Here is a 17,716-nt window from a genome sequence, read left to right as displayed (position 1 = left end):
CCAGTGAGGAAGCAGCGCCAGTGGTGACGTTATGGCGACTGAGGCGGCGGGGCTGGCTGAGGCGCTTCGGCTGCAGGCGGACATGGTGAGGCGGCTGAAGCAGGAGCAGGCTGGCACCGAGGAGGTGAGGCCGCGAGCGGTTGGGCGCTGGCTCACGCCTGGGAGGCCCCGCGCGGCTCCTTACTTGGCCCCGTCTCGTCCCTGCAGGTGGCAGAGCAGGTGGCCAAGCTGTTGGAGCTGAAGGGGCGGCTGGGCGTGGACGATGGGCGGCCCCGCTTCCTGCTCAAGACCCCTAAGGTAATGCGTGGCTGGGCCGGGCAACAGGATGCATCTCCTCCGCCCCTGCGGGAGGCTATGGCAGCCACTGCTACAGATTTGGCGCCTGGCCCGTGCACCGGCCACAGGGCTGGTGGCTCTGGTGTCACGGCCAGACCTGGACCTAGCCTGAGCCTGGGGCAGAGGAAGGGCCAGGCGCCCTCCTAGCTGTGATTGATCGAGAAGCTGAGGAGAGGAGAGGACACTGGTACTGTCCATTGCACCAGCTGTGCAGATGGCAGAGCTGCTGGCCGACCTTTGGGCTGTCGAACGCTATTTCTCAGGTCTGTGCTGGCCTGAGGTCCCTGGGGCACAGCACCTGATGCCTGAGCGGTTATCTAGCAGCTCTGTCCATGCACAGCTGGTGCAATGGACGGTACCACACAAAATCCTTGCTCCTTGCACTGAAAAACTCTATTTAAATGGCAGTACTTGCAAGCTGCAAACTTGCCTTCCTAGTTCAGTCACCCTGTGCTCTGTCGTGTCTCATTCCCACTTCTTTCAGAGATCAAACGAGAAAATATCTATAAACAGGATCTGTGTACTTGTGTCCTCAAAACACCAAAAAGTATCTTCTGCTATGTTAGGATATAATTCTGTAATGTTCAGGGCATAAGACAACACTGACTGCTTGAAATTAGGAAAAAAGTCTCTAGAGGGCAATTTATTCCATAAAAGTCCATTTCAGCTTTTCTTACACCTTTTTTTTGAAGCACCTATTAATGGTATGATCCAGGGCTGTGACTCCTCTAATCTTTTATAAACCATTTGGGACAAGTAACTGCTCTTCTTACTGCCAAACCCAGAAATGCAGGTTTCCAAGGACCTGGAAGGAGCAGGATTGCACTGAATAGCCAACAACTACATGGTGAAGGGTACTTTAAACAATGTTTGTAGACAAAGTTGCCTGTAGTGTCTTAGCCAGATCTATAATACATGAGCACCAGCATTCTCCATCCCCACCAAAATACAAACTTCAGAGGCTTAACAGACTGGATTAAAGAAAAACTTCTTCACGGTTCATGTGTCCAGAGGCTGGAACAGACTCTCAGCAGGGGTGGTGCAGGCACCTACCCCGGAGATCTTCAAAAACAGACTGAACACACACCTTGCTGGAATTATTTGACCCCAGCAATCTTTCCTGCCCAGAGCAGGGGGGTTGGACCCAATGATATCACAACATCCCTTGCAGCCCTAAGTTTCCATGATTCAGTAGGGGTCTACCCATCTCAAGGAGGCAGCTGGCAGATTTTGCAGGGAAATGGCAGCCTACCCCACCATCTCCCTGGGCTGGTTGTGGCACCTGCCCCTCCCATACCTCTGATTGGCTAAGGGGGGCCAGTGGCCCTTCCCCTTGCCACTGTTTAGGTATGAGGGCTACCTGTCATGCAGCCCTGTCCCTTACTGTCCATTAGTGGAGAGGGGCTGGCCTGCATGGCAGGCAGCCCTCAGCAAATCAGTGGCAAGGTGTGGCATCCATCTTGGCCTCCCCTTCGTGTGGGCTCTCCCTCTGGGAAGCTAGCATTTTATTTTCAGTAGATTCTTGTGGACCTTGTCCACTTTCATGAGTGATCCTGGATTTCATGATTTCCATGAAATCGCAGTTTTGGTAGGTTCCTACTTATCAGATGGAACTTGTATTAGTTCAAGTAAACTAGCTCTGAATGACCTCTTCTGTTTAAAGAGACCTTAACTGTATACATACATGAATCATAATGTAGCTTGTTCCATTTAGCACCAGGTAAAGTGAATGAGGAAGTTAACACTGCTTGAAGTGATTCTTTCTTCAGATACAGTGATGAATGTAACATGACTGGTTGGACGTTTAGGTTCAAAGACCACCTGTACAGTGGTGTTAACAGTGTCTTGCTGCAGCAGCAGGAAGATTGTCAGTACAGTTAGTCTTTACTGCTCTAAAAGCTGGCAGCCAGCCTGCGCTAACACGCCCATGGCTCCCATCCCCCATGTATCTGCCTGGTGTAGGACCAAGGTAGGAGAAATGCTAACAGTTGTTAGGTTGGCCTGGGTCAATGACTCAATACCCCATCTGCAAATATGGTGAAGGGTTCTCCCACACTCACTACAAATGGAGAGGCATCTTTATCCAGTGATTTTTCTATTTTGTATCTCAACAATCCCTATCTATAAAGGGGTAAATTATTTAAATCCTTGAATTTACCTATAGAACAGGCAATAGCCAGCAGCAGGACCTGGCGGCAGTCAGCATCTTAATCTTCTAGATGGTCCCTGTCCTTCTGGGGCTTAGTCTCCAAGCCTTTGAGGCTGTTAACCCTCCTTACCAATGACATCAGCACCATTGGTTTTCATGGAGAGATGTCTGTATCACCAGCAAAGCAGTCCACCGAGCAACTTGTAGTGGGTAATGAATATTGGCCACTACTGCATTAAGCTGCATTTGAACCAGCAACTTGGAGATTAAGTGGTTGGTAAATTGTTTCCTTAGTCTATCTACCTCCTGAACTTCAGCAAATATTTTCAGTCAAAAATGTGTGAATAAGATCCAGACAATGAAAATAGCTAGTGACACTCATCCCTGAAATGTTTGAGGGACTCCCAGCTCCTGGAGTACTAAAGGAAACTTAGCCCCAGTTTTCCAATACTTGGCAGCCATGTAATCATAATACTAAAAGCTAATTTTCATTACATGCCCTGTGAGCTCGAGCATTATTCAATTTAATGTGTCAGCTTTCTCTTCCCACTGCTCTTTCAGTATAAGATGCAGACATTCAATTGCCATACCACATTAAAGATTAACTTTGTTAAGTCAGCCACAGGGTGGTGCTGAAGAACATCAGAATGATGCGAAGAGTCTTAACAGGTTAAAAATTAAATGAGAGCTCATTCCTTTGGAGATCAAAATAGCCCTCTTGGCCTTATTTTCTAAAATGTCAGACTTTCTGTGAAAAAGGATTCTGTCGTTAGAAAACACCTGTAAACTGGATGCTTTCTTCCTCATTTTCCAAAGCTGCTCTTTATTCTCTAGGTCAGGGCTTGGCAACCTACAGCCCACTGAGCCTTTTGGTCTGTACACATGGGGCTTCAGTAGCAGTCCCTTTTCTTTTCTGCTACCCTCCCCACAGGGCAAGGAAAAACAATCACAGTGGGGGCAGGTGCTTTGCCCATGCCAGTGCAGAGAAAAGCAGCAGTGGAGGGCACTTTCCCTGTGCCAACAATGGTGAAAAGCAGTAGCGACAGCTGCATACTAGTGCCCACCCTTCCACATGCCAGCTTGCCTCTGACCCAAACTGGGTCATTCTGGCCTGCACCCTTAAAACATTGCTGACTACTGCTGTAGGTGTTTTGTTGCACCAAGTGCTGAGCTTGGCCTTTGTTTCAGAAAAAGTAGCCCCTGCCTGGTACTTGTCTAAGCTATGAGCTCTTCACAACAGGAATTTTTTTGCTTGGGACCTGTCTGCAAGGCACTAAGTGTGCTGTTGATGCAGTGGAAATGATTGGGGCCCATGCTGAATTCTCTGTGTTCTGAATACTAATGCTTTTTTCTGCTGCCTAGAAAACTCTGGCTCACATTTAGTTGTCATCTCTGTCTAGCAGCTATCTGACTAGCAAGGCCACTTCCAGACAGTGTTCCCTGACTTTCATGTGTACCAGGAGTTGGTCCTGTTCTCTCTTCTCTGGGTCAGGGAGGGCTTTACATTTGGGTTAGGGGTTTTTTTACCTTCCACTAAGTATGATTGGCACTTTGTTCTCTGCACATCATCTCACTGGTTTCATAAATACTAACTGACGTCACCTGTCCCACTGATACTTTCCTCTTTTTGCCACGTACCATGCACCTACCTGACCACTTTAATATTTACTTGGGTTAAGTCATTAATTGTTCAAACTATTAATGTTTTGTCCTCTTTTTTTTTTTTTTTTCACCCACTCTCTTTGGGGTTGGCTCTCAGGGCACCCGGGACTATGGCCCCAAGCAGATGGCCATCCGGGAGAGAGTCTTCAGCACCATTATCAGCTGTTTCAAGCGTCATGGGGCCGAGGTGATTGACACCCCTGTGTTTGAGCTAAAGGTAGGTATAAGGGTGGCATGGTGGCATCTGGGAGGGGATGTCTATGGTAAAAGGGTCTTATGGGGCCCCAGCAAGTAGGATTGTGCCCACTGAAATATTAGACAATAGCTGCATTAATTATGACCTTAAGGGCAGGTGCACTGACTAGAGCTTCAGCCTGAGCAGCTCCCATGAAGATTGAACTCCTCCTCTAGCAAAGCTGGAAGGAAGTGATTTATCCTTGTCTCTTTGTATGGAGTCATCTTACTTCCTCTGTGACCCTTTTCTTCCTCTTGTTCTCCCTCAGCTTTTATTGCTTCTCACCTGAAATACCACTTCCTTGTTTTCTCTAGGAAACCCTGACTGGGAAGTATGGGGAGGACTCAAAGCTCATCTATGACCTGAAGGATCAGGGGGGAGAGCTGCTGTCTCTTCGCTATGATCTGACTGTATCCTTCTGGTGTCCTTGCTGAATCTACCTTTTCATCTTGCCCAGTACATTCGAACTGCAAGCATTGTCATGCATATGTCCAGGGAGGGGAGTGGGAATGGCAGTCCTTTAGCACACTGCCTGGAACTATCATTCTAGTCCTAGTGGTGGGGTGGTTGGACAGCATAGAGGAGTGGAGATGTGAGTTCCTGGTTGTGCCTTCAGTTGTCTGTTAAATGGGGGTTAATGGCTTCAGGGAAGGAGAAAATTCCTTATCTAGTTCATATTGCTCTGAGGAGCTGGTCTAGGGCTGTTCCTTTCTTTCAGCTTCAGTGACTGGTGGGGAACATGATTGCCAATTAACTGTTGCTCATGGAGAAGGGTGTGTACCCTGTTGAGCCTTCATATCAGAGGAAGAAATAATTAAGCCTTATTCTATGTGGAGTGATAATAGCTGGGCATCTCTAGAGCTTGGAAGATGCTCTCTGGGTTCCATCCTTAACTCTTTATTCTCAGGTGCCTTTTGCTCGTTATTTGGCCATGAATAAAATCACCAACATTAAACGCTACCACATTGCTAAAGTTTACAGACGGGATAACCCAGCCATGACAAGGGGCCGCTACCGGGAGTTCTACCAGTGTGTGAGTAACTGCAGGGGAGAACTGAGTGTCTGGGGCCACTGTTCCTTTTTGGCACTTGGGGAAAGAGGAAAGGAATGTGGGTGGGTCTGGGATCATGGCTTCCCACCGAGCACAAGGAGTGAGAGAGTGCTGTATGAGCCTGGGGTCTTGGCTTCTGTTGTTCAAGGAAGGGGGCAGCACAGTAATGTTTACTGAGAAACTTGGTTGTTGAAAGTCTACCCCAGCTGTGTGGTAGTGCCTCTTTTCACTGCCTTTTCCTATGTCTTAGGATTTTGACATTGCTGGCCAATTTGACCCCATGATTCCTGATGCTGAGTGTCTGAAGATAGTGTATGAGATCCTGTCTGCACTCCAGCTTGGGGACTTCCTCATTAAGGTGAAACCAGAACCAGGGGCTGATGCATTTTGTTTTCTACTACAATATGGAGCAGAGAGGGTTTTTTTCTTTTCTACTTATTCTATGTCCTGACCTGGCCCTTTCTACAATGCATACTTCAGCTCCATCCACAACCAGTTGTTTTTGGGGTATCTGTTAGGGATGCACAGGTAGAGATTTTGGGGGCCGATGCCAGTAGTTAAGGAGACGTATCAGCCAATACAGATCCGATACACCTGCCTACAGCTGGTAAGTCCATTGTAGTGGAAGAGGAGTGGGTAGGGAAGAGGTGTGCGGGGCAGATCAATGCCCCCCATGGTGAGGGAGGGGTCAGGGGCACATGCTGCTTAGCTGGGGCGGGGCTCATGGGGTGGGGGCAGGTCCTGTTGCTGCTTGCACCCCAGGGGGGTGGAGGCAGGGGGGGCATGTGCCTCCTGGATCTTTGGGGCAGGCAGCAGCCGCAGGGTGGAGCCAGAGCCAGTGCTGTGCAGGGCTTTTCTTGCTGGGGGCTGGGCTTGGAGCAGGCTCTGGTGGCACTGGGAGGAGGCTGTAACCACCCCAAATTCTGACACAGCTCCACTCCCACCCCTGCACTGCCACCCGGCACAGCCCTGGCTCAATGCCCCGCCTCCACCTAAGCACCAGGAGAAGCTGGGGCTGTGCCAGGTGGCAGTGTGGGACTGGGAGCAGAACTGCAGTGAAATTTGGGGTAGCTGCAGCCCCTTCCCAGTGCTGCTGGAGCCCACTCCAAGCCCAGCCTCCAGCAAGAAAAGCACCCCGCAGTGCTAGCTGTGGCTCCACCCCACAGCTGCTGCTTGCCCTGCACCGCAAAGATCTGTGGGTCATGCCCCACCCCCACCCCATGAGCCACACTTCCCTGCCCCGGCTGGGCAGTGCCTGCCTCCACACCCTCCTTCACTGTGGGGGGCATTGATCTGCACCCCCCGTGTCCCTTCCCTCCCCATCCAAGTTACCAGCTTGAGGCAGCTCTCCATGCTGCCAGCTCTGCTCCTTGCTGCCTGGGTGCTGCGCTGCGGCTGCGTGCAGCACGGGCATTATCTGCCCCATGGGGCTGATATCCGATATAGACGATTTTCTTTATATTGGTAATGATCTGATATGAGACTGATATATCGGTGCACCTCTGGTATCTGTTTTTTTCAGTATCTCTCTTGTATACCCTTCATGAACATATATAGGCTCTTGTCATCATCTCTTACTTCCTATGTAGATCGGTACTGTTCCATTTTTTCAGTCTCTCTCCACATGGAAGGCTCTCCATGCCCATTCGTATTCATTGTTACTTCTTGACTCGGGCCTATTGCTTGGGTTCTTTCTTCACTAAGCATGGCCAGAATTGTTGGGAATCTGGATTTAAAATATGTTCAGTTCTGTTCTCTACTTTTTGTGTGTCTGGGTTTTTTTGTTTTGTTTTGTTTTGTTTTTTGGCTACTAGTGCACACAACTGCCCCAGACTTTTTTTGAATAGTTTCAAGGGCTAGTTGTGTTTTCCCCTCCACACTACCCTCCAATGATTATAGTCGATCTAGATCCTAGCAGTGTGGCTGAGTAATTCAAATTATTTCCTTCCCTGTGCAGTACTGTGCACTTGATTTTGTTGAACCCTGATACTGTGCTGCCACTTCCTAATTTGAGTAGACCTCTCAGAATTCCTTCATGATTTTAACCAATTTAAGTGTCCTTGGCACATTTTACTACCTTACTACATACTAGTTTGTTTAATGAGTCCTGGTCCTAGTACAGAGTTTGGGACAGTCCACTATTAATCGGCCATCACGTCAAATACCAAGTATTTGTGCCTTCTCTTTGTATCTGTGTGCAGCTGGCTTCTGATTTGTGACTGAATTTCAGTACTCAAGCATGACCAAACAGTTTCCTAAATAGACCCTTTGAGACACTTTGAAAGAGGCTTTTTGAAAACCCAAACATTGGTGGTGCTATTCCTATTTATTTGCTGTTCTTATTATAAAATAGGTAAGCCGCTGAGACTTCTGAACAGCTGATGGTAGGCAGAGTTACTAGTTAGTTTGCCACGGGGGGATAACTGTGAATCTACCTCTTCCACTTCTAACTTTCATTGTAAGTGGAGCACATCCACCAGGTTCTTACTGAGTGACTCTGCTTCTTCCCAGGTCAATGACCGGCGCATTTTAGATGGGATGTTTGCAGTTTGTGGAGTTCCAGACAGCAAGTTCCGGACCATTTGCTCCAGTGTGGACAAACTAGACAAAGTAAGGACTTAAGCATCCTGCTGCTGTTACTGCTGTGAATTCCCAGGCATCAAAGGCTTCTTGGACAGATTAAGGCCATGGAATCCAACAGGAGAATGTTACTAAATGCTGAGTCATTTTTCTTTGCTTCCCACCCATGTTGGGAGTGGTTAATATAAGCTCATTGCCTACATGGTGCATTTGGTTTTCCAGGAAACTGCCTGTGCTGTTTTTTTCCTTTAGGGTCCCTAGTGTTTCATAAGTCAGCAGGAGGTTACAGGGAAAGGCATCTTAAATCTGTGTAATTCTTTAATTCAGCAGCACATGACCTAGAGGCTGTTGCTTATGAATCTCCAGAGCAGGGAAGCTCCCTGAGTTGGACATGGTGTTCTGGGCCAGTTAACACAGTTGCTTAGTGTGGTGCTAATGACACTAAAGACCTTGTGTGGGTTTTGCAAAGGTAATTTGGACTCTGGTAATCTGTCATACCAAGGGAGACCTTAAAGACAGGACTCTTCAATTTGGAAAAGAGAGAAGGCTGAGGGGATATGATAAAGATCTATGAAGTTATGAAGGATGTGGACAAAGTGAATATGGAACTATTATTCACCAAATCTCAGAATACTAGAACTAGTATGTAGTTTTGGGGCCCATTTAGTACTCTCTGCCTATGTGTCCTGTTGGCAGTCTGGTACAACATGCTTTTCCCTGACTGAAATTAGCTGAAGACAGGTTTAAAACAAACAAAAAAATGTACTACTTTTATTTAGTGCATACTTAGGTCATGGAACTTATTGCCACAGGAGGTAGTAAATGCAGATGGCATAGCCACATTCAAAAATGGATTAGATAGATTCATAGATGTTAAGTCTGTTAGCACCTATTAAATAGAAGAGTCAGGGATGCATCTTTTGACATCCTTAAACCAATTATGGTGGATGCCAGGAAGGGTATGACATGGAATGGGTCACTCTACAGAGTGTCTGTTACTCCCACTGTTGGAGTTGAGCCTGTTTGTTGCACGGTGGCAGTGGGTCTAGCCCAGGTGCGGGCAGTTATATTCGGCTGGAGGGCTGCTTCATGAGTTGGTGAACTGTCAAGGGCTGCAAGGGTAGCCCAGCCCCTTGACAGGTGCCTTGCCCCCTGGTCACCATCTCGGGATTGAAAGTCCTGTCCCTAACCCAGGGGTGGGCAAAATACTGCCCACGGGCCAAATATGGCCTGCTAGGCCATTCTATCCGGCCTGTAGGGCCCCTTAAAACTTGTAAAAATTAATATTTATCTGTCCTTGGTTCCTGTCAAAGATGACAGAAGGCAGGGGCAGTAGGACCCAGGGAGAAAGCTCTGGTGGGCTCCTGCAACAGCAGGGCCTGCTTGGCCCCACCCCCAAGCCAGCAGGGGCTTCTGGCCTGGGACCGTGTGGCTCCTCGTGGCTGTGCCAGCATGGGAAACTCAGGTAAGAATGTGTGGGGAAGGGCAGGGAAGGACTGTGGGCAGGGAACGAGCTGGTGCTGAGCGTGGGGGGAAAGTGGCCCCTCCCCGTGGCTGGTGCTCCCTGCTGCAGCCGCTCACAACCTGTGCAGGGCTGTCCTGAGCAGGCACAGGCAGCCCCACGTAGGCTGCAAGTGGCTGCAGCACAGGGCACTGGCCAGCTGTGCCCCACTTTGGGCCCCACCGGTGCTGGCCCTGGGACATTGGTCCCAAGGTGGTGACCAGGGGACGGGGCACCTGTCAAGGGGCAGGGCTACTCATGCAGCCCTGGACAGCTCACCAAAACTCATGAAGCAGCCCTCCAGCCAAAATCAAATGTCTGCTATAACGTTTTAACTTATTTAAATATCTATTTTTGTCCAATTTGTGTGTTTGCATAGTGTACAGGCAGTCCTCCAACTTACGACATGATTGGTTCATGGTAGCATGCAGAGCTAGCCTGATCCAGCTCCATAGTGTGCAGCTGCAGCACCTGCAAGGTGCAGGGCCAGCCCAGCCTGGACCCATAGTGCACAGCTCCCCACACTCCCAGCCCCCTTTTTCCCCAACAGGAGTCCCTGGCCCAGTGGGGCCCTTACCTGGATTTCTTGTCTTGCACAAAGCAAGGGCTGGGAAACAGCCACAGGGTTGCCAGCAAAAGCCTCTGCCAGGCGGAGGCTTCCTGTCTCTAGTACCCCCTAGTTTGGGGCTCAGAGTGGGTCAGGCCAGGCTGGGGTGTGAGCTGGCTGCTTAGCAACCAGAGCAGCACCTCCAGCATGGAGGCACCAGCTTTCAGAGGGGCAACAAGGGCTAGGGCGCATGATGATTCTTTCAGTTTACAGAGGCGCCCCATGGGACCAGGTGGAACTGCCTGGTGGGCTGAAACTGGTCCCCGGGCCATATTTCTCCTGCCCTTGGTCTAGGCCCATCAGGAAGTACGAGCCTACTGTCAGTGGCTAAGTGGTTACTGAATGTGCAATAACCAAATTATTGGGATGACCAATGATAGCACAGGAACAGGACTGCAGGTTATAGGTTAATAACTTGGATAACAAGGATGGACACCAGCTAGTGCCCACTGCCCCTTGTATGCATCTAGAAAGCAAGTGGATGCTGCCCATTGGCATTTGCTTGGAGATGGGCATAGGTGAGCGAAAGCAAAAGACCCATGGTGAACTCAAAGTTGCCCAGATTGTCTCCCAATAGCACCTCCTTCCTTGTCTAATACATGAAGAGCTTGGCCAGGACTAGGAGGAGGTTGACCAAAAGGTCTTGGGACTTTATGGAGCTACAGATGGGTTGTGTATAAAATAAAAGGTGCAGGAAACAGTGTAATCAGCCTCAATAAGATAAAGTCAAAGAGGGTTTGCCGTCTGGCTGCTGGGCCAGATGGACTATTAATATGACCCACTATGATGCTACTGATTTTCTGCGTATTCCTGGAGCATGCGGTCCCACCACCCAACTCAGTTGCCATCTAGTGGTGTGGCTGCATCAGAGTGTTCAAAAGTTAGTTTGAGGACCCATTTAATACTCTCTGCCCATGTATCCTGTTGGCAATCTGGTACAACATGCTTTTCTCTGTTTTGGATTTGTGGTGTAGATTAGGGCTGTCCAGCTTCTGAGTGACCAGGGTCTCCTGGTTCCCTGGGCTGCACTCCTTGCAAGCCATATGCTGCCCGTGAGTTGTCACTTGGACAGCCCTAATATAGATAACTATGTAACCATGTCCTAGGCGTGACTTTGCTAAACCCTGGGGCTTGGAGTATAGGGAATTCAGCATGTCAAACTGTTGCAGGATTTTAGAGGGTCTTGAGAACAAAAGGCAGGATTTTCAGGACCTTGCCAGTCAGCCACAGTACAGGTCCCAGAATCTGGTTCTCACAGGGAATTTGTGAATTCCTGCACCATAGAATGTGTCTTCTCAATGTCTGTGTAAATCTGGCCCCTGGAGATAGTGCTGTGTAGCTCAGCAGTAATGTGTCTGGTATCAAAGTAGGAACTGCATAGTCTGTGGCAGCTTAGTGTAGCTGACAGCAGTGCCTGTAGGCCACCATGATAATGGGCAGATGTAACGCTTGGAAACATTTTTGCCTGTGTTATCCATAACACAGGCAAAGGGACTGGTGAAGGAGCCACCCCCACTGCTGGCCAAAAGAATGTGCAGCAGAAGCACAGGAAGAGCCCATGTAAGGAGTCTATGAAGAGTGTGGCAGGTGAGGACAGATAATGCTGCTGTGTCTGACCAAAAGGATTCAGTGTGATGGGAGAAGGGAGCAAGTATCAAAGGGGACTTCAGAGGCAGCAGCTACCATGACTCCATCCACTATGATATGCTTCAAGAAGAGTTATTTTGCTGCATTAGTCTGAATTGGGCAGAAGGCAGAGTAGATTTGCACCTTTTTATAGATTAAGTAAATTGGAGGTCACTTAGGCTCAGACTTACAAAAGCTCATGCTATACATCTCTGACTTAGTTAGTCTACAAGGTAAAAATCTACTCTTTCTTGCTTCAGAAAGCCCAGTCTGTATACCAGAATGTTAGCATGACAGCTTTCTGCCAGGCTTGTCTGTGACACACATCTACAATGGTGCATAAGCCATACTAGCTGTGGTGTGCTTGCTTTGCTGAATAAGCTCTTACCTGAATAAGCTCTTATCCGTAATTCTCAGGCAGGCTTTATGAAGCTGTGGATAGGACTATAAACATTTACAGTTCTTTGCTAATAAGTAAAGAGGGGGAAAACTTTAAAAGACCACTGTCATTTAAAGAGTTGTAGCCCAAACCAACCCACTAGAAAGTAGGAGTAAATAGAGTTAAGAAAACCCCAGTAAACTTCCCTCAGCACAGGGCCAGGGCAAGGCAGTCCAAAGCAGAAGGTGAATGACAGTGCATGGGTTAATTGGCCTCCTCCCTTGTAGTCTCACATACCAGGGCCCCTCTTTCTTGAGAGTTTCCATAATACATAATCCAGAATACGGTGTGTGTGTTTGAATGGGTAACACTGAGAAAGTAACACGCTGCCAACGACCTGATACTTTGCTGTCCCTGGCAATCTGAAGAAACAAGTACATGTGGAAAGCAAAACTTCAATGTTGCCAACATACACAGAAATGCTCTTAGAGACAGTGTGTTGTTGCCAGGTCACAGGTTGGAGACCATTATATTTATTCTTGTGGAGCCCTCCTTTAAAGACTCTATTGAATAAAGTCTACTAGATGCTTATGTTAAAATGGTCTGCAATGGAATATGTAATGCTGATGCCTTATTAAGGTGAAGTTCATGCCTTTAATTTCCAGTCCAGTCTTGTTGGCTGCATTCTCAGGCCTTGTGTACACTTGGAAAAGGAGCGGAATTTCTGGTTTTAGAAAGAGATGGCAATCACTGATTAGTACTGTACTGTAGACAGGGCAAGTAGTAGCTTTAATTTGGTCTAGCTGGGTGAGAATATGTTGTGGACCACTAACACAACTTGCACCGTTTTGTGATGAGGTCTTACAACATACTAGCAGTCTTCTTATAAATGCACCTTTTTCCTACTGCAGCTATCATTTGGAAGGCTGTAAGATTCATTCACAACTCCTGAAGCAGCAGAAGCTAAAGGGTGGACTGGCCGGAGGCAGGCTTAGATGTTTTTACAGCTGTTAATTGAATTTTGAGATCAAAACAAAAGCTTTGTTTGCCTTGCAATTCCTGAATTTTACAATAGCTTGGTTCCTCAGGAACTGGCTCACCTGAGGATTTTTTAGGGAGGGCAAAAGGCGATAATATCAGAGTGACAATGGCATAAAGAAAAAGCTGTGTAAATGGGTGGTGTGTAAAGTACTAGGTGTTTGTAGGTGAATCCTTTGCCAGGGCTAACAGGGTACAAAATTGTACAGGTGGAGACTTCCAAAATTTGGCTCCAACTTCATATATAAGGCCCACAGTAATGGTGTAAACCAGCAGTTCCAAACTTTACCACATGTACCACCAGTGGTATGCAGACAACCTGTGAGTGGTATGTGGAAGGCCGCAGGGAGGGGCACACAGACACACACAGACACCCAGCTGCAGCAGAACTCAGCCCAGCCACATGTGGAGCAGCACCCAGCAGGTAAATGTGGTGGTGGGGTGGGGGGTGCAGATCGAGGCCCCCACAGCATGGAAGGGAGGGAGTGGGGCAGGAGCTGGTGTGAATGGGGCCCCAAGGCAGGTGGTGGGACGGTCAGAGCCTGAGAAGCTCATCCAGGGGCAGGGGGGAGGCTCCCGCCACTGCATGCCCTCTGGGGGATGCATGGGGGCATGTGCTCCCCAGATTTGTGCACAGGGCAGAGGCAGGTTGCTGCTGCGCACTGGGCTCTGTGCCCTGCTGCCGTTGCCTTGGGAGCAGCATGCAACAATGTGTGTCTTCTGCACACTGACTGTGTTGCATCCCCTGCCTGCCCGGCAGCAGCAGGCACATAGCAGCATGCATGGCTCTAGATGCAGTGGGGTGCAGAGCGCAGCAGGCAGCCTGCCTCTGCCCCATGCTCAAATCCACAGGGCACATGACCCCCATGCCTCCCCTGGGATGCATGCAGCAGTGGGAGACCTCCCCACCCCCCTGGAAAGGCCCACACCAACATGGGAACAGCTTGGGTAGCAGGAGGGGCCCTGTCTTTCTGAGGCTACAAGGCAAGCCAGCCCAAGGGGAGAAAATCCCCAGGGAACAGCAGGCTTCCCTCGAGCTGCACATAACGCCATGTGCCTTCCCCCACCAGGTGGGCAGGGTATGTGGTGCAACCAGCATGTGGAAAGCACATGGCAACGGTAGTGGGGTGCAGAGCCCAGCACTCAGTGGGCAGCCCACCTCCATTCCACACAAATCTGGGGGATGTGTCCCCCATGCCTCCCCCAGGGTGCACGCAATGGCAGGGATTTTATAGATTTTTTTCATAGATTTCATAGACATTAGGGCTGGAAGGGACCTGCACCTCCCTACACCCCTTCCCTCTCCTGCAGCTCCTCCACAGGCTTACCTGCTGGGCACTGTGTGTCTGCACGTGTCTGTGTTGCTCCCAAGATGCAGGCTGCCCAACCCTGATGCTGCCCCTCACTCCTGACCCACAGTAACCCGCATCCAGCCAGGGTATGCAGGGACTCCCCCACCCCAGGTTTCAAATCCTGCACACCCACAGCCCCCCACATCTTCACAAATTCTCTCACCCCTCAACCATATGAAGTACCTGCATAACTTTGAGTCTTTCTATGTATAATCTTGAGTTTTTAGCTGTGCAATTAAGATCGCAATTAATTGCAAATAACTTTTTTTAATCACGCAACTAATTGCGATCACATTTTTTAATTTTAATATGGCTACTGTAACTGATAAAACAATATTTTATGATTGCTAAAAGTTTTGATGTTGTTTTAATACATAGCCTGTTACCTATGTGTATGAAAAATTTTGCTGGTGGTACTTAAGATTGTATCATCTTAAATTGGTTGTATCCAATCTGTCAGAGTTTGGGAACCACAGGTGTAGACTGATCTCCTTTTTTGAAACAGGCTGGAGGATTTCTGAATTAATTCTTCTTTGAACTATAGGATATTTAGAAAAACATTCAGTCTTTATTTCAGAGATTTCCAGTAATGGCAAATATACCACATACCTTGTCAAGCTGTTCCAATAGTTAATTACCTTCACTATTAAAAGCATCATATTTTTAGTTGGAGACTTGTATCTTCAGTTCCCAGCCATTTTTTTGTACTCCTTGTTTACTAAATTGAGAGCCTGTTATCAGTTTTGTCCCCCATATAGGTAATTAGGCTGTGATCAAATTATCCCATAACCTTTTTCTGATAAGCGAAATGAATTGAGCTCATGGCATCTTTTATTAAAGATGTGTTTTCCAGTTCTTTAGTCATTCTAATGGGTCTTCATTGAAACCTCTCCAGTCTATCAACAGTGTTTTTCAGCTGCAGACAGAAAAACTGAACACAGTATTCCAGTGCCAGTCTACTACATCTAAATACAAATCCACAGAGAGTTGCGGGTCACCAAGAACAAAAAAGCAAAGCTCAGTGCATAGAACAGCTGCTTTCTTTAAAAGTCTGAGCACTGGATTGAGAGTCCAGGTATTCAACTAATCCCTGCTCTGGTGCAAGCTCTGTTTGTCTCTCTGGAAAACCTTCATAACCTTTGTGTTTCAGTTCCCTTCTATTAAGAAAGAAGAGAGTTAATTAAGCTAGACTGCACAGCAGCAGCTGCAGCCTGGGTAAAGATTCTTAAGACAGCTTTACATGAGCTAGGTGGAGTATCACTAGCAACGTGACCCAGATTTCATGGCAGGTCTTGTGTGCCGTAAGCTGCAGCTCTCAATACCCAGAGTAGGTAAGTTTAAAGGTACCTTGGGTGTATCTGCATGAGATACAGGGCTTGCTTAGTGTTGTGAGACTTGTTTATTGTCATTGCAGTACCAAGCGTTCTCTCTTCTACAGTATTTTTTTTCTCATACTCTTTTCCACCCCTTCATATAGATTCATAGAGTCGGAAGGGATCTCAGTGGGCCATCTAGTCCAACCCCCTGCCCCTGGCAGGCAAGAAAAGTCACCAACCCTGGGGTCATGTGATCCCAGCCAGGTGCTTGTCCAGTCTCCTCTTGAAGACCTCCAAGGATGGGGCGAGCACCACCTCCCTTGGGGGCCCATTCCAGATTCTGGCAACCCTGCCCATGAAGAACTTTCTCCTGATGTCCAGCCTAAGCCTTCTCTCTAGTAGCTTATGGCCATTGTTCCTTGTCATTCCAGGGGGTGCCCTGGTGAACAGATCATCGCCTACTTCATGTTGCTCTCCCCTTATGAATTAGTATGCTGCCACAAGTTCCCCTCAACCTTCTCTTGAAGAGGCTGAAGAAGTTAAGGTCCCTTAGCCTTTCCTCGTAGGGCCTTCCCTGCAGGTCTCTAATCAGGCAAGTGGCTCTTCTTTGGACCCTCTCCATGTTGTCCACATCCCACTTGAACTGCGGCGTCCAGAACTGGACACAGTACTCCAGCTGTGGATTGACCAGTGTTGCATAGAGGGGGAGAATCACTTCCCTGGACCTGTTTGTGAAGCACCTATGGATGCATGACAAGGTGTGATTGGCTCTACCAACTGTTTCATCACATTGGCGACTCATGTTCATCCTGGAGTCAACAGTGACTCCAAGATCTTTTTGTGCTTCAGTGTAGCTGAGAAGGTTGCCCCCCAGCCTGTAGGTATGATGGCAGTTCTTCCTCCCTAGATGCAGCACCTTGCACTTGTCCTTATTGAATTGCATCCTTTTGCTCTCTGTCCACTTCCCCAGTCTGTCTAAGTCAGCCTGGATTTGGTCCCTTCTCTCCAGGGTGTTAGCTGCACCCCATAATTTTGTGTTATCCGCAAATTTGGACAGGGTGCTTCCTACCCCCTCATCCAGATCACTGATGAAGATGTTGAATAGCACCAGCCCCAAAACTGAGCCCTGAGGGACTCTACTGCACAAATCTTTCCAGGTTGACACCAACCCATCCACCACCACCCTCTGAGTGCAACCCTTGAGCCAGTTTGCTACCCAGTCTACCATGTAATCATCCAAGGCAAATCCCCTCAGTTTATTTATAAGGAATGGTATTGGATACCTTGGCAAAGGCCTTCTTGAAGTCCAGATAGATAACATCCACCTCAACTCCTGCATCTAAATGATTGGTGGCCTTGTCGTAAAAGGAAACTAGGTTAGTCAGGAAGGACCTGCCTGCTAAAAACCCATGTTGATTACCCCTCCACATTGCATTAGCCAGAGGGTTCTCACAGATGTGCTCCTTGATAATTTTTTCTAGGATTTTCCCAGGGATAGAAGTAAGGCTGACTGATCTGTAGTTCCCTGGGTCCTCCTTCCTCCTCTTAAAAATTGGGACGACGTTTGCCCTCTTCCAATCCTCCGGAACCTGACCCAAGCACCATGAGTGCTTGTATATCCTTACCAGCAGATCAGCTATGACCTCTGCTAATTCCTTCATTACCCGTGGGTGGAGTCCTTCTGGTCCTGGTGATTTGAATACGTCCAGACCCTCCAAGTGTCTTTTTACTGTGTCAGGACTGACTGTTGGTTGGCTGATGTTCCCTTTGTTGGTGTCTGTGATGTATGTTGAGGGTTCACCTAGATTCCTATTTAAGAAGACAAAAGGAAAAAACTCATTGAAGAGCTCTGCCTTGTCCCTGCTATCTGTCACTAAGCCCCCC

General features: G+C 48.3%; 1 protein-coding gene across 1 annotated transcript in view; it reads left to right on the top strand.

Moving 5' to 3' along the window:
- Positions 1-17,716, top strand: part of HARS (histidyl-tRNA synthetase) — a 27,556-nt gene continuing 9,840 nt past the window's right edge. Inside the window, exons 1-7 of the mRNA XM_019506612.1 lie at positions 1-124; positions 208-297; positions 4,245-4,364; positions 4,697-4,792; positions 5,290-5,415; positions 5,684-5,791; positions 7,945-8,043. Coding sequence (XP_019362157.1) covers positions 32-124; positions 208-297; positions 4,245-4,364; positions 4,697-4,792; positions 5,290-5,415; positions 5,684-5,791; positions 7,945-8,043 — 732 coding nt within the window. The 5' untranslated portion in view covers positions 1-31. The remainder of the gene's footprint in view (positions 125-207; positions 298-4,244; positions 4,365-4,696; positions 4,793-5,289; positions 5,416-5,683; positions 5,792-7,944; positions 8,044-17,716) is intronic.

The sequence above is a fragment of the Gavialis gangeticus genome, unplaced genomic scaffold (genome assembly GCF_001723915.1).
Source record: "Gavialis gangeticus isolate Ggan-Ray unplaced genomic scaffold, GavGan_comp1, whole genome shotgun sequence".
NCBI classification, from domain to species: Eukaryota; Metazoa; Chordata; order Crocodylia; family Gavialidae; genus Gavialis; species Gavialis gangeticus.
The sequence above is the reverse complement of the archived record's forward strand: the minus strand, read 5'-3'. Positions and strand labels throughout refer to the sequence as shown.